Here is a 23,619-nt window from a genome sequence, read left to right on the forward strand (position 1 = left end):
TCAGCAGAAGAACTCATTGGTATTACCATGGTCTAAATTCCACTGAATTATTTTCCTTTCACACAGAATGAAGCAAAACAAGGGCTGATCCACTGAAATAAGATTTAAATAAATTTTATATCAAGTCTACATGATAAAAGAAACAGAAAGGTTACTTAAGACTGCAATCATGTATACATTTCATATGTTTCATTTGGCTTATTTCAAATCACTTTCAATGAAAGTATTACTTAAAGGTCAGCTAATTTGTACTTTCAAAGAAAACCTGACAAAATCAGATAAATAGCTGGATAAATTTGTCAAGCGTCTTTCAGAAGATAAGATTATACTTACCAGGAACAGTGTATTCAATGGGCCCGACAAGTGAAACTACTAAAAGAAAAAAATCTAGGCATGACCAGGAGAAATACAAGTTTGGCATGTGTTAAGAATGTCACACTTATCAATAGAATCATCGTCTTCATTTTTCTGATAAATACAATTTTTTGGTTCACAGTTGACTTAAGGATTTTTGTAACATTTCAAGTAATGTGGTGACGCTAGCACAAAAGATGATTTTTACATTTTTTAATAACTTTTATATAAAATGAGAGCAAAAAGCTGAAAATATATTCAATAATTAGTTGTGTTTCTGACTGTCATCAGTGACTGATTGTTAATCAAGCAATTGAGCAACAGTATGTGTTATACTGGAGTGTCATTATCACATAATTATTTTGTCATGCATTGCAATAATATTTTTGCTGAAAAAAATTAAACATAGTCATTAATCGAGCAACACATTAAACCTAATATGACATTTAGTGTGATGCAATGGAAAATAAGGCATACTCAGCATGCTCACAGAAAACAATTCCCACAGAGCCTAAGTATTCCTAAATTACTTAGGCAAGACTAATCTTAGAACAGACAAGTAAAAACCCCTAAATAGAGACCATGATTTTTCTGGAGAGCATATGAACAAGTCTTTTACTAAACCCAGTCTGCAAACATTTATGCATGTAACTCAGGACATGTGACTAGATGTGCTTTAAATTAAGTATGTGCACAAGTTAAGTATATGCAAAAGCTAGGAATGTGCACTGTAAAACCAGCTTTAGAACCGTAAAAGTACAGAACTAATAGAATCCAAAACTGCTTCAGCATTTTCTGACCACAAACAGGAAAAAGATGGAAGATACATTTTCTTTTTTTCCAAGAAAAGCCATTAAAATGTCATTCCTACAATTTAGCACCCTGCATTATACTTTATAAAACTAAAAATAGTATTTTAATACATATCCAAGGGTTCAAAATTGGCTGACCACTTATAACCAAAATTGGGAAGAAATGAGGAACTGAGAAGGAGATAAACAAGACTAAGGCTAGACTAAAAGTGTTACATACAAACACAGGTAAAGTTCAAATCTAGTTTCCCCCACGTACAGACCGTAAACCCATCTCTTAACCCAACTTGAAATCTTAATTACTTTTTCTTCACCGTTTTTTAAACCTAGTCAATAATACTGGGGAGTACCTTTCTCCTTGCTTTCTAGACACATGCAGACACTGGTAATTTCACTTAAATATGCGCGCAATATTCCTACACAAAGTTCTTCAGGCTGCACTGGAGGGCTATCATAGCAAATCTGCATGAAACGTCACTATTTGCTTTATTTTGGTATCAAGTCTTACAAAATATACTGCTGCTTATGACATGCTCTATGAACCAAAGAAGACGAGGATAAAATATAAGGAAAATTGTAAGTATTTAAAAAAATTAATTTTACATGACAAGTAATTTTTCCATGAGCAAGGATACAAAGAATTATCCCTCGTCCACAATTATTGAATATATTTCAATGGTTTGCACATGTGTATTATCTACCTCCATCCTTAACAATATTTAATGGTTTCTTGTGTGTTAGGTTAGACATTCAAGATGGAAAGCACGCATGTATTTCAGCATCCACAACTGACTCAGTTCTATAAAGACAGACTGGGGAACATATTTGTCAGCTCACTAGTCACAAAGAAGAATATCATGAATGAACGAACCATTGTTACATACTATGGGTTTTCCATTACCTGACTAGGCAGTCTTTTGTACAAAAGAACATGATCTCTAATAGATTTTAACAACACAAATGCCTATGAGACTAAACTGAATACTCATGAAGGAAAATATAATTTTTAACCTTTCCTAGTTATTACAGAAATCTTTGTCTTCCTATAATCTGGAGGGCTTTATATACTTCAAAGGCTAAAAATCACCTAATATTTTTTAACATGTCCAGTCAGAAAAAAAGCACATAAAAATTGGTATAATTATATTATTTCTAAACTTACAATTAGACAGATGAGGAAATTAAACAGACTGGACTAAGGGAAGACATATTTGACATGTCAGAGTTATCAGACTTCAAGGTGCTAATACAGCCATTTGTTATTAGGTACATAAAGAAAAGTGGCCACAATTTCAAAAGTACTGATCATTTAGCATTCACATCAACTCTTACAAGAACTTCATGCACTCAGCAACTTGAAGTTCATCCCCAAAAATAAAAAACCAGAAAGCACTAAGTTTTAAAAGCCAGTGTTGACATTCTGTGTCTTTTTCTCCCCGTTCTTTTGTTTCCCAACCTACATCATGCTTCAAAGACAAACACACTTGGCGCAGTTCTTGATAGCATCAAAGCTCTGCAGAGCGTTTTAGCTAGAAAATGTCCTAAAACACTGACAAGCTGCATATACTTTTATGGGAAATGCAAAACTAGGCCCTATATTTTGCCAACAAAGCCTTCAAATCAAATGTGTATATATATACTCTTTGGAGAAAACAAGTGGGGACAGGAAGAGATAGAGCAAGAGAGGAGAGAGGTGTATGTCAAAGTCTGGAGTTCCCTGGGTAATATCTAATCCTTTCCACTGAAAGATTATTTTAATGATTTACACTGAAACTTCAAGAACAAAGGTTGTCTTGTTTCTTTCACAGAGTTGTATTGAAATGTGCTAACAGGAGTAAAGGAGAAAATTGGATATTTTTGGTCTTCTATTTACTGTGGAGTTCAATAAAGATCTGACATCTGCATTGCTTTGCTTTTATAGCTCTCTAGGTGACAACAACTAGTACAGGAAGGTCAAGCTAAAGCAAGGTATTTATTTTCTTCCCACAGTAAAACACAGCTCTCACTTTCATCTGTTCATTCTTACAGCTAGACTGTGCATCAAAAGAAAATTAAATAGCTGTTCTTATTTGGTTCTAAAAGTTAACTTCTGGTTTGTTCTCTCACCTATTTTATCTGTTATAACATTATAATGATGCTTCCTAGTCCATAAGCTTTAAGGTCAGTTTAAGGTCACACTGTATGTAGCGAGGGGCTTGTGATGTGAGTAGACGTGACCGCCCACAAAAGACCAGATCAGGTCTGTTTGCTAACAAAAGTCTTACACAATGATTTCTTTTGAAGGGTAAAAAGATATTCATAACAGTGTAAAGAGCTTTTCTAGATTGATGATTAACTCTGAATACTCCTCAGACAAATCTATTGGTGCCGCCACAGTATTAATTGCAAAAAGAAGGTAAGGCTGGTGATGTTCTCATTAGGCATATCCAGAAAGAATGATTAACTAGAGTAAAAAGTCCTTTACTTCTCATAGCATTTTACTATCTTGTAAAGGATTAAGTATAAGACTACAGATGCATTATAGCTGTTGATAGTTTAAATTAAAATTGCACAATAAGCCTCCAGTTTTGCTGGACAACCTCAGCTCAAAACTGCCAGATAAACTGTTTCTTCAGAGGTCATGGTCATGACACGGTCCAACTATTATTTTATTTACAAGTAATTAAATTGAATTAAATTTGAAAAGCTGACTTCACCTTAAGTTTGCTTATAGTCCTCTTGCTTACAGCCAACATACTACTTTTTCAAATGTTCCATACATTTACATATTCCTGAAAATACATTCTGTGGTTATAGCTGGAAAATTAAAAAAGCATACATAACTGACCATTATTTAACCTATCTATATTACCTGCAGGATGAGTATACGCAGTTTGTCCTGCAGTAGATAACTGTAGTTCAGAGAAAATGTATTTTACACCTTATACCCTACTAAAGGCTTTTCTATTCTACATGCATATAGTTATGTCTAAATATCATAACACCTGCTAACTCTCAGGGCATAAAAACTCTCTCAAATGCTTTCATTGAGCTTTAAATCTGTCTGAATAAAACATGTTATAACAAGTACCCTTTGTACACAAAACAGTAGACTATGAAATCTTCTAAAGAAGAAACGTACATGAGATTCAGAGAATACAAATACTGTTTACCCATATGTTCTTGAAATAATCTTATGTAAATAATCCACACTCAGAGAATTCATAATGTTTGAAACAAGAGTTAAACAATGGATATCTTTTACAAAGGAGCAAGCACAACACCTCTAAAACCAGAATTTGTTAATGCTGAAAGGACTTTTTGTTGAAAAAACATGATCTACATTTATGGACATTTTGCAGGTCTCTGCTTGTTTGTATTCATGGTAATACAGCTGCTCCTACACACCTCATGCAGGCAGTGCTCCCCACAGACCAAACTTAGCTTTTTTTTTAAAGCCTAGAACAGGAGCAGTTCCACCAACTTCAGCAGAGATAACCTTGGTTGAAATAAAGAACAAAGGAAAGAAAGACCTATTAGGACTTTAGATACTAGCCATACACATACAGTTCAGAACTGATAGAAATGGTCATGGTCATCCCTGTTTCCAGGGAAAAAACCCTAGGATGACTACTGTATTTTATTTGATGTTCAGCTTTTAAATATATACAACCTAGCTTCACATCTTTATTAGCATTTTACAGCAATAACAACTCCATTTTCAAGAGGATCCAGGAAAAATGTCTTTCCACCTATTCCCCTAATTACTTTCCACATAAATCGTAAACTTCACTATACTTTGCCTCTTCCAAAATAAAAGTTAGTAACATGCTAACCTACCAGATTTGTTTTATGTTTTCAGATAAAGGCATCTCAAAAGCACAGAACCATGTAATCCTTCCTGTGAAGAATTGTGGAATTATGATTTGCAATGAGACCCAAGCCTGAGGATTTTTTAGCGTCTCCGCTCTTTCCAATTGCCTGGTGTTCTTTTCACATGCATAGGAATGTGGTTTTTAACTGATGATATTTAAAAAAACACAATGCAGCCCATTATAATATTCTCTCATATAACGTAACAAACTATCTGTAAGAATGAACTAACACATGAAAATGCAAGGGGAAAAATAACCAAGAGGCAGGCTCATTTATTAATTGCAGCTGGGATGAAGATTGGTGACATATCCTAAGCAATTACTGCAACAGATTTTACTTGTTTTATGTATTAATGAAAAGAAATGGCTTTTTCAATTTATAAGGTGTCGGTGTTAACAAAAGGATTGAATTTGCATGCATGCCTCCCTAAAGTACCACAAATTAATTAAAGAATGACTTCTAATTGGCAATTGTATTGGCTTCATCAACCCAACAGCTACATTCTGACCTAACTTGCAAAGTTCTTACAGCAGTTGTTATTATTTTGCTTACAAGTTGACATAATGTTTCCTTCCTCAGATTATTTTAAAGCTGGTCAGGCAGCTTGCAACAATATATATGTAACAGTCCTAAATAACTGTCACTAAAAATTCAGCTTGATGAGTTTGCCTCAGCCTTGAATAAGAACTGTAGCGTAGTGCCACAGCACATCAGCAAGCACTCTTGGAACAACCCATCTTTCCTGGTGCTTACGGACAAGAAAAAAAGATGCACCTCTGACTCCTGTATCCTAGCTCAAAATGCACAAGAACAAATTAAGTCTGTAGCAATCAACATTTCTTAGGAAATGTTTTATTTGCAAGAAAGCATTTGGCCTCCAAGTTGACAGGTATACAAACAAACGTGCCATAAATATTTGGGTATCTTATCTAATAAGCGAATCAATGCAAGAATGCCTCAAGAACTCCATCTGCAGTAGCTAATGAAGACCAGCCATGCCGAATCTGCTATCCACGACAATGCCAGAAATTCTTCAAACCTGGAGATAGTGTTGCTGTTATGGGGACATCTATCAGTTTTTTACTCTTCTCTAGAGATAAGTTTAGGTCATAATAGTCAGCCAGTGTAGTACTAATTGCCATACTGCTGTGTGCGTATTTATTTATGTGCAAAGTAATGACTTCTAGTTACTTGACTGGACATTATGCCACATTTTAATGCACATTTTTTCACATTACACACAAAATCTGACTACAGAAGACTGGGTACAGGTGCTTGGCTGACACAGTTAACACTCTGTTTTGCCTCCTGTGCCTGATTCTTTTCACAGGAATAACATGGGAAGCCACTCTGGTTTTGGTGGCAACACAACACCAAAGACTAAAGATGGAATTCTCTCTCATTCACGTTGTGAGACTTCTATGTATGGATAACTGGCAAGTGAGAGCTAAAAAAGAAAACTGCTCAATGAAATTATTTTGAACGTACATATGAAGTGCACAGGCCAAAAGCCAGAACTTTCAAACAGTGGAAAAAAAGAGCATTGTAATGTCTAAGTAAGGAAAACAGCACAAAAAAGGAAGCCATGCAGCTGCGTAAGAAAGAACTGCATTTTTCACATAGCTGTTGAAACCTACAACCTCAAAAATACTGAGGTGCTTATTAACTCCAGTAATGTCAATGCAAGTTAGGTACCTAAGTGCCATCGTAAATCAGGGCCCAACGTCCCAGTCCTGTGAGAAATTGCATTTCCGTCAAAGCCCACAACTTCAGAGTGACTTAGCACCTTGCAGAAGGCAGTTTGGGCCTCTCGGAGCCAAAATGCTCTTGGTTTTTCAAGGGTGAGCATTGCCCCATGATGTTCTTCTAATGACTGCATAACGCATCACCTTCTTAATTCTACACAGATGCCAAAAAGATCGTGTATTATTGGTAGTTAATGTGCAACTACAGGTAAAACAAGATAACACATTCATAGACCGTAGGAAACATCACAAAGGTGGACCACAATGAGAAATACAGTGCAGGACATTGTTAGTATATAAACAGCGTAATAAAAATAAGATACCTGCTAATTTCACGATTTTGTCCTCGTTCATTTTATAATTAATAATGAAATTCATGCTAAATATCAGACATGTTCTAGGTCTCTCATTAAGGCATCTCAGCTGCAGCTCTTGGATTAAATAATGGATCATTCAACATAAGAGAAATTACAAGATGCATGAGTATCCTGACTAATTCTGTTAACATTCTAGAGAACAAAATACTTCCAACGTCGTCTTCTGCCTTGCTACGCATCAGCCATTCCTGTTTTGAGAGGTTTTTGAACTTTTCTCTATCTGGAAATCTTGTTTAACAATAATTTTTCAAAATAAATTAGATCTGCTCCCTTCTGATGACATAATGGACTGTTATGAACTAAGTGTGGTAGTCTGAGGACATCAGGAACTGGCTTGGATAAAATGTTGTCTACATTAGGATAATACAATAAACAAATCAAATTATGTATTAAAAGAACAATGTCATCCAATATCTCAGCATACTATATAACTTGGTTGGAAAAATGCTAGAATTAAACCTATGCCTATTTACCTACGCGTATGTGGTGGTTTTAGGTCCTGCTCCCAGAAGAAGGAATTTCCTGAGCAGCCTGAAGTATTTGGGCAGTTTCAACGCTCACTTTTACAATACTGTTAATTTGCCAAATCTGACGATACAGACAAAAAGACCATTGAAACGACTACTCTATCATACACGTGAGGACTCCTCTACCCATACTGCAAAGCACAAATCGTGCGGCAAATCACTCACCTGGACGTTACTGAAACAAGAAACGCGCAAATTAACTCGTGAAGTAGACGTATTCGGTTACGACCGTGGGGGAGAGGGGTCGGCAAGGGGAACATTCTGCACTTGAACGTGACCGCCCCACGACCACCGCCCGCCGTGGGTCACGGCCGCAGAAGGGGCCCCGGGGTGGGGCGGGGCGCGCTGTAGCCCCGCCCCCCGCCCCGCCCCGCGCCCTCAGACCGCAGCCTCTGCCCCCCCCCACCCCGGGCCGCCCCGCGGGGCAGCGGGCGGGGCGCCCCCTGGCGGCCGCCTCCCCCCGGCGGCGCCCGCAGGAGAGGAGAAACTTGGGAGCCCGGCCCGGCGCAAGATGCGCGGTTGCGGGTTCAGCCGCGCCTGCGTTCCAGGGCAGGCTCGCTCCCCCTCTGCAACGGCCGCTTCTAGAGCGTAAATGGCTACAGAAAACACCACCGACCTTTTTTTTTTTAAAATACGTGCGAGAGAGACACTGTAAACCAGAAACCACCACCTCGTTTGCATGTGCCATCGGGCCTGTAGGTACCTATTGCACCTATAGACGAGCACTATTTATATGCACAAGTAACTATACAGCACGTGTGTTACATGTAAGTGTTACTATCTTACTTACAACATTGAGCAGGTAGGGTGTTTGCAGACAAATAAAAACATAATGCTCCTAACACCGAGTTTAGAACATCGCCAGAGTGGCTTGACTTTCAGTCTTTCCTTAAATGACAAGAAAGTTTTACTAAGAAATTACCGCCTACCTACGCTACCTGTGCTCGAGTTTCAGGCCATGTTCATCTGCAAGGGTATTTTAAGCAAAGGTGAAGATATATTTAGAATCTGGGTTTTGGACAAACGCTTCAACGGAGAGAGGATTTCAGCACAAAGCATTCCCTTGCAAATATGCCTAAGATTCTTCTTACAAGTCTGGCTGGAAAATCTTTATAACCCATCCTTTGACGACACAATGCTTTTGATACACTTAAGTTACCTTCGTTCCCGCAGGATTCCCTCATTTTCCAATAAAAACATTCCTCTCTAACCAATCACCTCCGACTAAGTTCCTTACACGAAGAAAAAATATTCAGTAAAACAAATACAACCTCAACTCGCCTTGAAAGACAAAACCCTGGGTAAGTAACAGCCTAACCGCGAACAGTGGCGGAGCTTACCTCTTCAACTGTCAAAGGCATACAGATCCGGTACTCCTTCATGAGCATATTCCTGCTGCCTCAGTGCGGACCAGCAAACTGGGAGAAAAGTGTTTGTTTCTGCACGATGATCAGGACGAAACCCAGTCACGGGAGAAAATACTCAAGCCTCCTTCTCTGTACGCGCTTGACAATGTGTCCACAAGGGAGTAATGCAACCATCCGGGAAGGCTGACCCAGCAAGAAGAAAAAACCCAACACAACTGCTCCTTTCTTCCAGTTCTTCCTCCTTCAGACCGCGATCATGGGAATTTCACACACGCTCGCACCGATAGACGCTACCAAGTCTCAAACCCCGAACGCTATCGCTACAGCCAAAGACATCCGTCGGAAGTGTACGAAAACGGCAGTCTCTCGCGGCTATGTCAAGACATGCCTGGGGCGGCGAAAAGAACAAATGAGCCGAAAAAACCCGCGGCTTTCCACCACCGCCGGCAGCACGTCGGGCGGCAGGAAAGATGAGATGCTGATTTCCAAGACAAAGGCTTTTTTTATAACGTTTCCTTCCCCGGCTGCCGAACGCGGCTCCCACCTCCCCACCGCAACGCGGCTGCGGCCGCCGCGGCTCCCGCCTGTGCTCGCTTGCGGGGCGGGCTAGCGCGGCGATCCGGCCGGCCGCGGCTTCCCCGGCGCAGCCGCGGGCGCGTTGTAGCCGCGGGCGCGGAGCGGCTGCGGCGGCGGCGGCCCCGGCGGGGGCGCGGCTGACATCAGCGGGGCGGCAGGAAGGAGGGGGGGGGGACGACGGCGGGGAGCCGGGGGGGAGGCGGGTTTAAGAGAACGGCGTGGCCGGGACCGCGGGCGGCCCCGGGACCCCGGGGTGGAAGGGGCGGTGCCTCCCGGGAAAGGGGGGCCCCGGGAGAAATCGCGGTTTAAATTAATTCTGCCGCGAAGAGTTTTTCGATTTTTTTTTTTTTTTTTGGGACGACGACGACAAGTTTATTGCCCTACGTGTGGCAACGCACCTTGCAAAGCATTTACAACGCGGTGTAAGAGAAGAGAGCCGCCGTGAGACCGCCGGGGAGCCAGCCCCAGGTCTCCGCGCCCGTCCCTCCTTGCAGAAGAAAGGACAGCGTGCAGGGGGGGACAGAACACAGGATGTGCAGGCCTCACCCATTTCCCTTTCGGTCAGCCCTTCGTTATCAGCCGGCAGATTTTGCAACACAAATAAAACTCTTTTTTCCTATCAGCTATTTACTTGGAAATGCCACGCTGAAAGTTCAGGGAAAAAGTGCCTCCTTCCTAGCTGAACAATAAAGCCAGAACCGTTTTAGGAGGGCTTTTTTTTTTTTTTTTTTTCCGACTTAGTAGGCAATTTGGTAGTTAAATCGTTTTTTAATACACTCGGGTTTTGTGTTTTTCAGAGAAATTTACCCATTATTAAGTTACAACTTGTATGCACAGGAACCCAATTCTGAAACCAGCTGAGAACCCCAAACTGTGACACAACCTCAGGTAAATCATAAGACGCTCACATTGCTGTTCCTCCTGTCTTCTAAACATCTATAAAGCACGTATCGCAGAGAAGCACTGTGACAGTGATAAAAAATACAAGGCACTGCACAGATAATGGCAAAATATACATCTGCATTTAAATAGAAAATATTTGCAAAAATAGAAGGGATGAAATTTCATATCTGGGACAGTTAAAGATGAATTTAGGACTACAATGAAATGTGTGTTTCATAACAAGAAAGAGCAAAAAACCCTCTGCCTTTCATTGCTTCTGAATGTACATTTCAAGCTGTGCGTCTCGTTTTTAGCCCAGAGAGGACACAGTGCCATCTCGTGGAGGTAACAACATAACTTTTCCATTCCTTTGCAATAATGGCATGATATTTCACATACCCTGGCTTTCCAGTGAAGTGCAAACACCTACACAAAGAAACAGAGAATCTGGGAGCTCTGGTAACAGTCTGGATTTTCAACTGAGGTATGAACAATGTGGTTAATCAGTCTTCTATCTCAAATCTAGGTCAAATGGACAATAGCCATTTATAAATGCCCAAACTGTAGCTATAATTCATCATGTTGGTAGTATATTTTCCTGAAACCTATGCAAAATAGCCAAAACAAGGCAATACCTGTGATATTACCTATAGATGAGAGGTAATCCAAGTTCAGATCTAAACCGCCTACTTCTGTTTTAAGTGATTTGCTAGGAGTGTCGTTCATTAGGAACAGTACCTCTGGATTTCTGCTGAAAAGCAGTGTAAAAACCCTGAACTTCTTTGCATAGAGCCTTGATGCTACCCAATTACAGGCAAAGACACCAATTTCAATAAAAACAGGAGAAAGACCTAAACTAGTTTATCACCTGTTACGTACTTTCAACATAAACCAAACCTTATAGCTCTTTAAACTAACAAAGCACACAGATCTGCAGAAAGTAGTGTGTCAAATCCAGAAGCTACTCAAAATGGAAACCAAAATTATTTCCCATACCTACAGCAAAACATTCTTCAGTCACCCCATACTTATGGCCACAGGCACAGCTCAGTCTTGTGCTGCCTCCACACACACACAGGGAAAAAAAATAGTGACCCTACCAATATCCTTTACAACTCCCTACTATGACTACTGTCCTGGGACTTTCTACAAAGCATGCTCACCAAATGCTTTCTAAGGGACATGCTGAGAAAGAAAACTTCTAGCTTCAGCTAGCCAGGAAGTTTCTGCCAAGCATGCCTGCCTCAGTTTTGGTTCTTTGTTTTTCTGTGCGTTGTCAGAAACTATTACTCTTACCTCTGCAACACGCTTTCTATGATCAGTTGTAAAAATAAGGCATTTTCCACTCATCTTTCATTTTTGACCTGGAGGGAAAAAAAGCCCATATGTTAAATCATGCTGAACATTAACTCCAGATGGACTTGCGTCAGTAAAATGTTGCTTCATAATAAGAGACAGCAAAAGTCTTTAGGTATTTTAGTAAGGGCTTTTGAATGAGAATTTAGGGGGGTTTTAGCCATTCAAGAAATCTACATTGGAGGCAAAAGCTGCCTCCTCATCTCCCAGCATAGCCACGCAGGTAAAGGAAGATAACAGTTGCGGTATGCATTAATTTTCTTCCTGTTTCACTCACTGTCTGAACCAAAATTACTGTGTATGGGCATATGTTCAATCCAACTTTTAGCTTCCCTGAAAGCCATCACTCCGTATCCACTGGCTGTAAAATTATACTTGTAATATTACGACAAGATTATAAAAGAATGAGATTCTACAATTCAAAATAAATAATCAAAGCTCTGTAAAAATTTGTAAATGGCTAGAGTTAGGAAAGAACAACTCATACACTCTCTGATACATGCATGTATTTTCAACACTTAGGTCAATTAATAACTAAAAAACTATTAAGGATAATGGATAAATTGTTACTGGACTTTTAAAATCAAGTTTGAGTTCAAACATAAAGTGACTCAAAGTCCACGGTCTATTCTGTGCTAATTGGAAAGCATATATTGGACACAATTGCAAAATACAGTATTATAGCTCTGAATTCACTTAACTGAATTAATCTATATTTACAACAGGGTAGCAGATGTAGCAACTCAGGTCTTAATTCTGTAAGTGAAAGATTTAAAATAGTTATCTCAAATACCACTTTGACACATTAACATGTTGTTACGTATGCGGTACAGTCCTAAAGTAACACAACACAATGTAATTTCACAGTAATTTTCTGGGAGTCTTAAATATTTAACATCCAAAGACATAGGGCATTCACTGATCATTATTTCCTTCTGAGTTGTTTGCCTGCAACGTGATTGAGTCTCTGAATTTCTCCAGTGAATAAAACTTCTCTAGCATATGAAATTGTGTTGGAATGGGAAATGATGGCAATCCACAATGGCAAGTGTTGCATCAATGCGTCACAGCACCTTATCAAACACGTTCACGGTGCAACACTGGCTATGATCAGGATCTCTGTGCTCTTAAAAACCATTGTGCCTCCCATCTTTTCCTCACCTCTCCAGCAATGCCAGGTGATTAAATGACTCAAGGGTGGAACCCGAGATACACTGAGATCACCACGGTGAAGTCACCAGCTACCACACACCGAGTCCTCCAGCGAGGCCATACCACGGTGCAGCCTGCCATGTCAACGTGGCACGATTCTCTCAGAATGTGGGGAAACAGCATAAACCCAAAGTCCTCCCGACTCACCCCCACCACCACCCTAGGGCCCTAGCAAGGTTTCAAGCTCTTTGACACACAAGCCACCACCAACACCGTGCCTGCGGCAACTGTGCTGAGAACCCACGCCCCGGCTGAGGCAGCAGGCCACAGGGCAAGCCGAGGGCTGTGACTGGACTCCATGAAAAGCCACCGCCCCGCATCTACCACCTTCCTCCCCTTTCCTAGGTGCCGGTGGGGGGGTTCCCTCAGCCCAGGACACGGCTCCGAGAGAGCCAGGCCGGGGCAAAGCGGCGGGAGCTGCCTCCGGGAACGCCCGCAGGCCGAGAAGCGCCGGCGGCCGCCGCTCCCCTCAGAGCTGGCACCTCCCCTCCCGCCCCGCCCCGCCCCGCCCCGGGTCCTGAGGCGGGCTGAGGTGGCTTCGGCAAGCGCCTGTTTGGCGCAGTGCGGGGCAAGGGGGCGGGGGGGGCCTTCCGCGGGGCTGCCCCGGCCGTGCCTGCGCGCAGGGCCCGGCTGGCTTCCGGTGTGTGTTCGAGGGGGGACGCGGAACGGAGCGGAGCCGGGGAGATGGCGGAGGGCGGCGCGGAGCGGGCCGATGGCCGTATCGTGAAAATGGAGGTGGATTACAGCGCGACTGTGGACCAGCGGCTGCCCGAGTGCGAGCGGCTGGCGCAGGTGAGGGGGAGGGGGAAAGGCCGGCGGTGCGGATGGGCTGAGTCATGGCGTGGGGCGCGCTAGGCCGCGCTCGGGGAGGCGGCCCGGTGGCGGCGGGGGGACGGGGACGTGAGGCGCGACGGGCAGCTGCCTCTTGTCACCCGATCCGGTGCTGAGGGGGCCGGGGCTCGGGCCCTGCCGTGCCGGGTTGGGGAAGGGGGGAAGTAGGGACTGCTCCACCATTTCATGGGCGGTGTACGGGGAGGGGGGGGGGCAGAAGGATGGTGGGCAGGAGGGGGGCGAGAGGAGATGTCAGGGTGCAGCCTCGCCGGTAAGGGGATAGGAAGGCCCGAGTTCACCAGAAGGGACATGGCTTTTGCCCGCTGCTGCTTTCCGAGGGTAGCGCGGCTGGGCAGACACGTAGGTGCTTGTTCATCCTAGGACTGCTGTGTGCCAGAGCTGCCTCCGTGTAATTGATCTTCTGCCAGGTTAGACAGGCAGCGCTTTGGCTCCTTCTAACTCGGTTATGTGTGTGCCCCGAGAGACTGGAGTGGAGGGTCAGAGCCACGGCAGGCTGATAGGGCGCCTGGCATCTGCCGAGCAAAAGTGTATGTGCACTCGAGCGTAGGCGACCGCAGACGGTCTTGCTGATGGGATCGATCGTGGAGGTAACCATGCGTATGGTGTATCTTAAGATTTCTTTTATGAACTTGTTCGGTAGCGTAGAGATTCTTACGCACCTCGGACCTCAGAACAGACAGATTGGATTTGCTGTTACGTTCTGTCCCAGTAGGATGGCATCTGATTCTTTACATGCTGCAAATGCCCCGCTTGATCCACGTGTCTCGTTGCGATAGGCATGTTGTACGATATAGCATATTCTAGAATTCTGAAGGCAGTAGCCTTAAGATAAGTAAATTGCATCTCTACACTAAGACTGTACTGTATGGAGAGTAGGCACGGGTGTTTTATCCCATGGGCACAGCTCGGCGTAGGTATGGACACCATGACCGTGTTTCGTTGCTGCGTAACATGTAAATTTTTGTGGCAGTAAAAGCACATCCTTTACAAACCATTATATATCGTTTAAAAAGATTTCGGTAGGGTAGGTATGTTTTAGAAACAAATTTCTTTTTCTCTTTTTTGTTACTAATTTTCTAGTTTCTAACCTTTTTTTTGCAGCCTCACAGTTGCCATGGGCTGTTAAAAATTCTCCCACATTAACATTTTTTTTTACAAGATATTTGCTAGAAATTACAATTTAGGACTAAAAGTACGTTGTGGTATCTTTAACTCCTCTAAACAAAGGCAAATATCATTCTCAAAACCCCAAAAGCAGGACTATTATAATTCCATGCTTAGGCTGTAAAGCATGTAGTTTATGCTTTCTAAAATATGCTGTAATTAAGATATGATGAATGTGGATGAAAGTAATAGTAAATTTTTTTTGGCCAAGGTATCTAATTGCATATCTGTTCTCACTTAAAGTGTTGTTTTGGCTAGGAAGATCAGTCTTCCATCTAGCTCGGTGAATTTCAGCTAACCAAACCTGTCTGAAACTTGCTAGGTTTCTTGCACTAGACAGACAACTTATAGCATGTATTGGGCAAAAATGGAACTAGTACTTTTCCAGTTTAATCTGTGTGTAGGACCATATATTTAAAGTTAGTGCTATATATTTCTTTTTTTAGGGAAAAAAAACCCTTAAAGATGAGTGTACAGGCTCATTTATGGTTTTTACTTGCATGACAATTAGAGCTACTCTCAATTTAAACTGAATTGTGTTCTTCACTCATGGTGATAACTCTTTGCCTATCACATTAGGAAGGAAGATTGCAGGAAGTAATTGAAAACCTTCTCTCCTTGGAAAAACAAACACGAACGGTAAGTAGCGTATGGTGTCCAACATTTATGCTGGGTTGTCCTACACCCCCCCTTGTTCCGGTGCCTTAAAGTCCTGAAAGGAATTGGAGTGTCAGTCTTTCTCTGTTGTTGTTCTTTTCTTTAAAAAGAAAATCAACGGGCTAGTTATAATCTTTTTTTTTTTTTCCCCCCTTGCTATAACAGAAGTGCAAGTGATAGAGGTCTGCAGATTGTTTATCCCATCACTAATAAGGTGTTTGTTTGTTACAGGCATCTGACATGGTCTCCACATCCCGTATCTTAGTTGCTATAGTGAAAATGTGTTACGAAGCTAAAGACTGGGATGCTCTTAATGAAAATATTATTCTCCTATCAAAGAGAAGAAGTCAGTTAAAACAGGTGAATTTAATCCTTTGAAACAAAAAATGAAGTTATGTTTTGAGCTGTATTATATATCTAATTCCCCCTTGTGGGTAGGGACTTTCCTGGCTTTGTAGCACCTGGCTGAATATATTGTAAATAGCTTCTGTTGACATTTTTTGCTAGACATATGAAAGCCAGTAATGAAACTGAGGTCTGGAATTTGTCTTCACCTTGTGCCTGAGCTCTGTGTGGTCCAGCTTGCCATTCCTGGCAACACAGCTGTGACTTTTCTGCTTTCGTGCATACCAGTGCTTTTAGACGGTAGTTCATCTTTACACTCTTCTGCAGTCTGTATTGTAAACGTATTCTTAATTTTTATGTTCACATGAGGTGTACATTAAACAGAGTTATTATAATTTATTGTGATTGAATAAAGTGTATGCTTTACATACTTGCTTTTGAAACTGTGGTACTCGAATGCAGTTCCGTGAGAAATCGGCTATCAGGATAGCTGAAAGCACTTGCATTTAAGAAGGTACAACATATATTGTACTGTGTGTTTAGTTTGACTTAATTAGAAGTCAGCAACAGGTAATTTTAAAAGCATCATTGCTTTAGGAAGAAAAAGGTTAGCTACCTTTTAATGTGCAGAAACTTTAGGAGTTTGTATACAAGTAGAGTACAGTTTAGTTCTCTAACTTGAACAAACTGTGGTTGAAGACTTGGGTCATTTCAGCTGAATTTTCTTCTTGAGGAAGAAGTTTCTAGAAGTTTCATTTTGTTTGTTTTGGTTTTTTTTCTTTCCCAGAAGTAGGTATTTTAATAATAATTGTAACAGCTTTGTCAGTGTTGTTACCACAAGAACATATTCCAATACCTGTGCTTGCCACTGAAGGATGCTAGCATATTAGTGCCTGTTTGGGAATATGCAGAGATGGAAAAACATCAGTCAGAAATAAGTACCCCTCTTCCTTCCCTTTGTGAAAAATCTACAGGCGTCCTTTGTGAAAAATCTACAGGTGTCCTAAAGAGAATGGCTAGTGCATACACTTAAGAGAAGATGTACCTTCCCTTTAGCCATGCAGGTCTTAGGGCAAACAGGCAAGTTTTGTCAGTCCGTGTGGGAGTTGTGTAGATTTGGTAAAAGAGGAGTACTACTTTTCAAGAGAGAACCACATAGGATGAACTATTTTGAATATCATGGGAAAAATTGAGATGAAAGAAATGACAGGACAGCATCACATTTGTCTTCTAGCATCAGTTGGTAGCATCATTTTACATGTTTTTAGGAACCAAAGTAATGAGATCTATCTTGCATGCTTTTTGTTGAAATGAGTCTCTTTAGTATGATATGAAACTATCTAGTACTTCTCTCTGAGTGTTATAGTTTGAATGCATTTGTGAAATCTGAAAACACAGTATGTTGTTCTTTTCTGTTATTGTACTAGGCAGTTGCTAAAATGGTCCAGCAGTGCTGCACTTACGTTGAAGACATCACAGACTTACCAGTCAAACTGCGCTTAATTGACACGTTGCGTATGGTTACAGAAGGAAAAGTAAGATTTTGTTTTAAGACTGAGTGTCTAAAAGGTAGAATAAAAATGTTCACCTTCTTTAAAAGCATAGCTTCTTAACATTATTTTTTAATCTTGTTCAAATAAAAGCAAAAGTAATTTTTAAATTAACCTGAGAAGCCAAGTAGTGTATTTCTTTCCAAAAGACTGCAAATATTTTCCAGATTTTATATTTGAATAATTTGCTGAAACACTGGTCATATTTCCATTATGCAGATATTTGGATATATTATTAATATAATTAATAATACATTTCAGAGTTCTGGAACGCCGTTTATTTTTTGCTTTTTAAAATGTTACATATTTGAAATTGTTAGAGAAATGGGCAAGTTTAGTTTAATTTCTCCTGCACTTACAAGGTGTTACGTACAGTTAGGGTAACCAGCAGGTGATATCAAAGCATTACATCAAGTTAATTACTTACATAATATTCCTTTTGCTTTAAGAAAATAAACAATTCTGGATTAAGGCAAATCTGTATTAATGTTACAGCTTTTGTCTGTTCAAAGTTAATCTAAATTGTTAGTAATCAAGTATTGTTGATTTATGGCTGGTTAGGAGTTAGTGAAATAATGCAAATGGTAGTACTTAGTACAAATTAACCATTAAAGTCTTAACTTCATATCTGTTTCGGTATATTTTAGCAGACAAAATACCTAATACTTCATTCACAGTGCGCATCCTTTTATGTTTGCTTAAAGAATGGCAGATGAATTTAGACGTTATTTTTTTTAGATTAATTTGGTCCAAATACTTCTGCTGCGTCAACTATCCGTCATATTTTATCTGTGTATATTGTGGATAGTGTCAGTAGAGTGTATGGATACACAAGGAATTAATTGGTTATATGAAGACATCAAATATATGTCTTAGTGGGGTTGTGGTCTTAGAGTTTGCACTCTTCTTTAGAAAATTCCAATTTTTAAACTACTACTTCTGATTTCAGATATATGTGGAAATTGAACGTGCTCGCCTGACAAAGACACTTGCAACAATAAAAGAACAGAATGGGGAAGTGAAAGAGGCTGCCTCTATTCTGCAAGAATTGCAGGTAACATGCCTTGTGACTCAAAATTGCGTCAGCAATAAAAATTAATTCTGACTGCTCTTAGATTATTGTTTAGAAACTTAATCAGGTACATCTGCAGAAATGCCTGGAATTAGATTAACTGTTATTAGGGAAGTGTAATTCAGTTTTAACTGCTTTTGTTAGTCTCGTGGTTAGGTTACATAGAATTTTTCCTATTTGGAAAACAGATCTCAATTCTCTAGGCAGCGCACTGAGTTTAGTGTTAGTAGATTCTTCCAGTCTAAGTGGGGGCTCTGATTTAAAATGGAATGACCTTTTCTCCATTTTCCCTTGCTCTGGAACAGCTGGTTTTTCTGTTTTGTTTTGTTTTGTTTTCCTCCCCTGACAATCTCCCACTCTTCTTGCGTAGTTACGACTTCACTTGGTTTGACTTTGACAGTGTTAAATAGTTACCTTTTCATTTTAGGTGGAAACCTATGGTTCAATGGAAAAGAAAGAACGTGTAGAATTTATCTTGGAGCAGATGAGACTCTGTCTAGCTGTAAAAGACTATATACGGACTCAAATTATCAGCAAAAAAATTAATACAAAATTTTTTCAAGAAGAAAACACAGAAGTAAGTCATTGGAGAATTTCTCTTTCTCCCCACCCCATCCCAATTTTAATCTGACATGCCTCTCTTCAGGTCCAAGTGTATTTGAATCCCTCTGTTTTCTGGGATTGAGTTGTATTTCATTTACATGATTCATGGAGCTGTATTAATTTGCTGTTTGATACTGTTTCAGAAACTAAAGTTGAAATACTACAACTTAATGATCCAGCTGGATCAACATGAAGGCTCCTACCTCTCCATTTGTAAGCACTACAGAGCCATTTATGATACTCCATGTATCCAGGCTGAAAGTGAAAAGTGGCAGCAGGTAAAAAAAAAGTTACATAGAAAATGTCTGTATTTTCATGTGGCAAGTAGCCATTTCATTACCAGATCAATTCACAGCAGATTAAATAGCTCATCGGTCTGTTGTTCTTAATTTTTTTTAATGGCTATATAAACAAATTGGTTAGTTAAAACCTGATATAATAAGGTTGATTTCAAATGAATATTTATAACTAACATCATCATTATATTGTCTTTGAAATCTTGAGAATGTCTTGTCTGTTTTGTACAAGTGTGGAAATGAGAAACAGCTGTGCAAGTGTGGTCTAATTGATACTGTTGTGTATGCACAACAGATATTATGTATTTCAAAAGATTCTTTTTCATGTATTTATTTTAAATACTAGAATTTTAGTTGACCTGAATCAATTTAAATGTTTCACTTTGAATGAAGGTTCATTTCTGCAAGATGACATCAATTTCACCTTAACTTCTTAATACATTGGGCTTAAGCCTTTTACATGTGAAACTCTAAGCATTGTGAGCAGTGTTTTCAATTCCTCTGTTTAATTATGGGAGAAAACCACACTCTTTCCTCTTAAACAGGCACTGAAGAGCGTTGTTCTTTATGTTATTCTTTCACCTTACGACAACGAACAATCTGATTTGGTGCACAGAATCAGTAGTGACAAAAAGTTAGAAGAAATCCCGAAGTATAAGTAAGTATGCTTTCTAATAAACAATTCTTAGGTAAAAAAAAAAAAAAAGTCTCTCTCTCAAATCAACTGTGCAAGTGAAGTCTCTTTATGCTCAGTCTGCTGTAAGCTTCTCAGAATTTAATGCTGTATGAAAAATACTGCAAAATTTTCATGATTGTGCAAGTTCTACATTAAAATAAGTGTCTCTTTATAAGAGAAAGATATTTATTAGAAACACAGTCTGACTTGAGCTGCCCCCGATAGCGTGAAGTATTACAGAGTATATTCATGAAGAACAATGAATATTAGTGGTAAATTAAAACATTTAACATTATTTCTTTGATCTATTTAAGTATGAAATGAGCCTTATTAATACAGGATTGTAAATCAACTTTACTAAACCATTTAGAGACCTCCTAAAACTATTTACCACCATGGAATTGATGCGATGGACTGCCCTAGTTGAAGAATATGGGAAAGAATTGAGAGAAGGATCCCTCGACAGTCCTGCAACAGATGTTTTTGGCTGTACAGAGGAAGGTGAAAAGAGATGGAAAGATTTAAAGAATAGAGTTGTGGAACATGTAAGTATGGCTGTCTTTAAGCATTAGCTATATATTCAGTGCCTCAACTAAAAATGCTTTTTGCTTGCCATATTTTAGTTACAAAGAGAAACAGAAGAAGTATGTAGTATAAAGCATCAGATAAGTTGCCTTTTCCATTGTGTTATATTTTCAACATTGTATTTGCTTGTGTATCTTTATTATAGATAGGTATTTGGCACAGTTGCCAGAAAAAAGTTGCACTCAAAGTGTGAGATTTAGCATTCCCATTTCAATAGAGCAGAAACTTGAAAGTTGTGCTTTATATTAAATTCATAATTAGTTGATTTCATTACTTAATAATTTGTCATGTAGAGACTTTTATACCTTTTACAAGCAAAAGAACTGTGTGTTCACAGCTCCCTCACGTACCTTATGCTGGACTGCCATTAGAGCACTACAGCTCCTAATTTGCTTTTAACATTGACTTTTATATTTTTGCAGCCTGCTTCAATTATTTTTTGAACATAACCCTCTACTCTGAACACTTTTATTCCAGAATATTAGAATAATGGCTAAATATTATACCAGAATTACAATGAAGAGAATGGCACAGCTCCTGGATCTCTCCGTTGATGTAAGTGTTGCTTTGCTTATCCTTCTGTATAAAGAATGTGGAAGTGTATGTGTGCATGTGTTTGTGGCAATAATGTAAGTATGCAGCAGAGTAACATTTTCTTTTAATTTGACTTCTCTTTTTAGCTTAAAAAGGTCTGTAAGTGATGCCATAGATCATCATTGCATTGTTTTACAGACAATGCAGAAAGAAGTAGCATTGTAGAAATATGCTGCTTGGTACAAAATTCTCAGGGTTTACACTTGTGTGTTTATGAATGTTCATGGATATAGTATCTATCATTGTATCTGTATATATCTGTCTTTGTATTATCCTTGCGGCTCTCCTGGCTTCATCCTTAGTCTAATTTCCCTGTTTGTGTTACCAGTGCTTTTCAGCTCTTACAGAAAGAACAAAGTGTGCTATAGTGATATACAGGGAGCATTAACTGAACTTTAGTTCGTAGGGTTCTTTTTATGAGAAGTGGTGTAAAAGTCTATTGGGAGTAATAGTATTAATTTGAATGTTTGTCACTTTACTAGTCAATATGAAGACCTGAGTGTATTTTCATGCCTTTATGGGAGTTAGAAAACTGTTTTTTAATCCAGGCAGAACTCAATTTCATGATGCATGTGCCTGTAAGGCAAAAGCTGCTCATAAAATTCATTTATATTCAAGGTCTTATTTAAAAGCTGGAACTTCTTGTCTTGTGTTTCAGTGTTAAAAAGTTCTTGTCAATGGGTGATTAAAACTGACTGAAGGTACAGGGTTTCTCACCTTTAAATGTCCCTGTTTATAGATGGTTGTACTTTGGGAACACGGGGTGGAGTAGTCTTGCTGTCATCACCCTTTGTGTTTTCAAGAGCTTTCCAAAAAGATTCGTACATCATGGCATATTGGTATGTCAAGTGCAAATGAAAAGCTTTACCCTACTGTCTTTTAATTAAATCTGCTCTTGCCCACAAACTTGGAATAAACCTTCTTTGACAGTGGTCAGTAATTCACACGTATTTTCCTATGCCTTGCTTGTCAGACGGCTTGTTTCGATATCTCTGTAGCCAAGTACTCCAAAGTGTAAAAGTGTGTTGGTGTAGTACATTAGAAACTTCTAATTTCATGAAAGATAATCAAATATAGGTCAAATGGGGGAAAAAAAAAAAAGATTATGCCAATACCTTGCAGTGCCAACATGTGTAATATTATTGTGTGGTTTTTTTGTAAGTACAATATTTTACAGCTGTATTTCTGTTAAGTATAAAGAAAATCTTGTTCCTTGTGCTTTAATGCTGTTTGGGAGGAATTCTGGTGTTTTTGTAGATAAAAATGCTGTTTTCTTGACTTGGTGCTGTTTGTCTTTACAGGAATCGGAGGAGTTCCTGTCTAACCTAGTAGTTAATAAGACCATCTTTGCTAAAGTAGACAGGCTGGCAGGAATTATCAATTTTCAGAGGCCTAAGGACCCAAACAACATACTCAATGACTGGTCTCACAAGCTCAACTCACTAATGGCCCTAGTTAACAAAACCACACATCTCATTGCCAAAGAGGAGATGATACATAACCTGCAGTAAGGTGCCTCAATAATCTCAGTGCTTTTAAAGAAGGCATTAAATCTTCATAATAGAGACTATTATTATGGTGTGTATATGGTTTGTTTTCTCCCTGTCAAGCCTTCCTGGTCTAAATTTTAGAACATAATTCTGAAATTCCTGTTGGCAATTAAGTTCCCTTGATGATTCATTCAGTTGTTAAATGTTTTTGCTACAATTGGTGAAAGAACATAATAAAACTGTATTGTCTGTATAATAGTAGTCTTGTGATTTCTTCTTTTCCATGTATACTTTTATCTGTCTAACACATCTTTCTGTGGTTATTTCATTACAGGGCTATTTTTGAGGCTGTGATTGAGAGGATATACTGTAAATAATAAAATCCTAGGGTTTTACAATAGCATGCATTCAGGTAATTTATAATGATAATATTGTAATGTTATGTCAAGATACTATTTGAACAAAATTCTGGATGTTCATGCTTAAGAATAATGCTATTTATTGTGATTTGGGACTACAGATAGACTTTATTAATTAATTCTGAACTGAGAAATCTGCCTGAATCCTTTCTGCTTGGTGCAAATCACTAATTTTTACTGTTTTGTCGTTACAGTTTGTGATGGCTGCAGTAGCAATTATGCAGTTAGCTAAGATAGTCCTACAAAGCTGCTG

The 23,619-nt window shown here is 39.5% G+C and overlaps 2 protein-coding genes across 5 annotated transcripts in view; one reads left to right on the forward strand and one right to left on the reverse strand.

Moving 5' to 3' along the window:
- PITPNC1 (phosphatidylinositol transfer protein cytoplasmic 1) overlaps positions 1-13,123 on the reverse strand; it is an 89,080-nt gene extending 75,957 nt beyond the window's left edge. The window contains exons 1-2 of the mRNA XM_049811677.1: positions 13,013-13,123; positions 11,792-11,859 (exon numbers count right to left, since the gene is read on the reverse strand). Coding sequence (XP_049667634.1) covers positions 11,792-11,845 — 54 coding nt within the window. The 5' untranslated portion in view covers positions 11,846-11,859; positions 13,013-13,123. The remainder of the gene's footprint in view (positions 1-11,791; positions 11,860-13,012) is intronic.
- A 544-nt stretch (positions 13,124-13,667) lies between these two features.
- Positions 13,668-23,203, forward strand: PSMD12 (proteasome 26S subunit, non-ATPase 12). Of its 4 annotated transcripts, XR_007507416.1 has the most exons (12): positions 13,668-13,855; positions 15,659-15,718; positions 15,968-16,096; positions 17,509-17,616; positions 18,581-18,685; positions 19,131-19,280; positions 19,450-19,584; positions 20,148-20,260; positions 20,649-20,823; positions 21,341-21,418; positions 22,197-22,296; positions 22,759-22,848. XR_007507416.1 is itself a non-coding variant. In XM_049811656.1 (11 exons), exons 1-11 carry the CDS (start codon positions 13,748-13,750, stop codon positions 22,966-22,968), a joined length of 1,371 nt encoding a protein of 456 aa, XP_049667613.1. In that variant the 5' UTR covers positions 13,668-13,747; the 3' UTR covers positions 22,969-23,203. The 4 variants fall into 4 exon arrangements, 3 of the variants coding, with proteins under 3 accessions (XP_049667613.1, XP_049667614.1, XP_049667615.1); XM_049811656.1 differs by lacking the exon at positions 22,197-22,296 and having other exon boundaries at positions 22,759-23,203; XM_049811657.1 differs by lacking the exon at positions 22,759-22,848 and having other exon boundaries at positions 22,197-22,543.
- Positions 23,204-23,619: the final 416 nt, after the last annotated feature.

This window comes from Accipiter gentilis, chromosome 10 (genome assembly GCF_929443795.1).
Source record: "Accipiter gentilis chromosome 10, bAccGen1.1, whole genome shotgun sequence".
Classification (NCBI taxonomy): Eukaryota; Metazoa; Chordata; class Aves; order Accipitriformes; family Accipitridae; genus Astur; species Astur gentilis.

Coding starts and splice junctions, on each gene's coding strand:
- PSMD12 (XM_049811656.1), top strand. CDS start 13,748: ATGGCGGAGGGCGGCGCGGAGCGGGCCGATGGCCGTATCGTGAAAATG. Junction 18,686..19,130: donor CTATTCTGCAAGAATTGCAG/GTAACATGCCTT, acceptor TTTTCATTTTAG/GTGGAAACCTATGGTTCAAT. Junction 19,281..19,449: donor TTCAAGAAGAAAACACAGAA/GTAAGTCATTGG, acceptor ATACTGTTTCAG/AAACTAAAGTTGAAATACTA.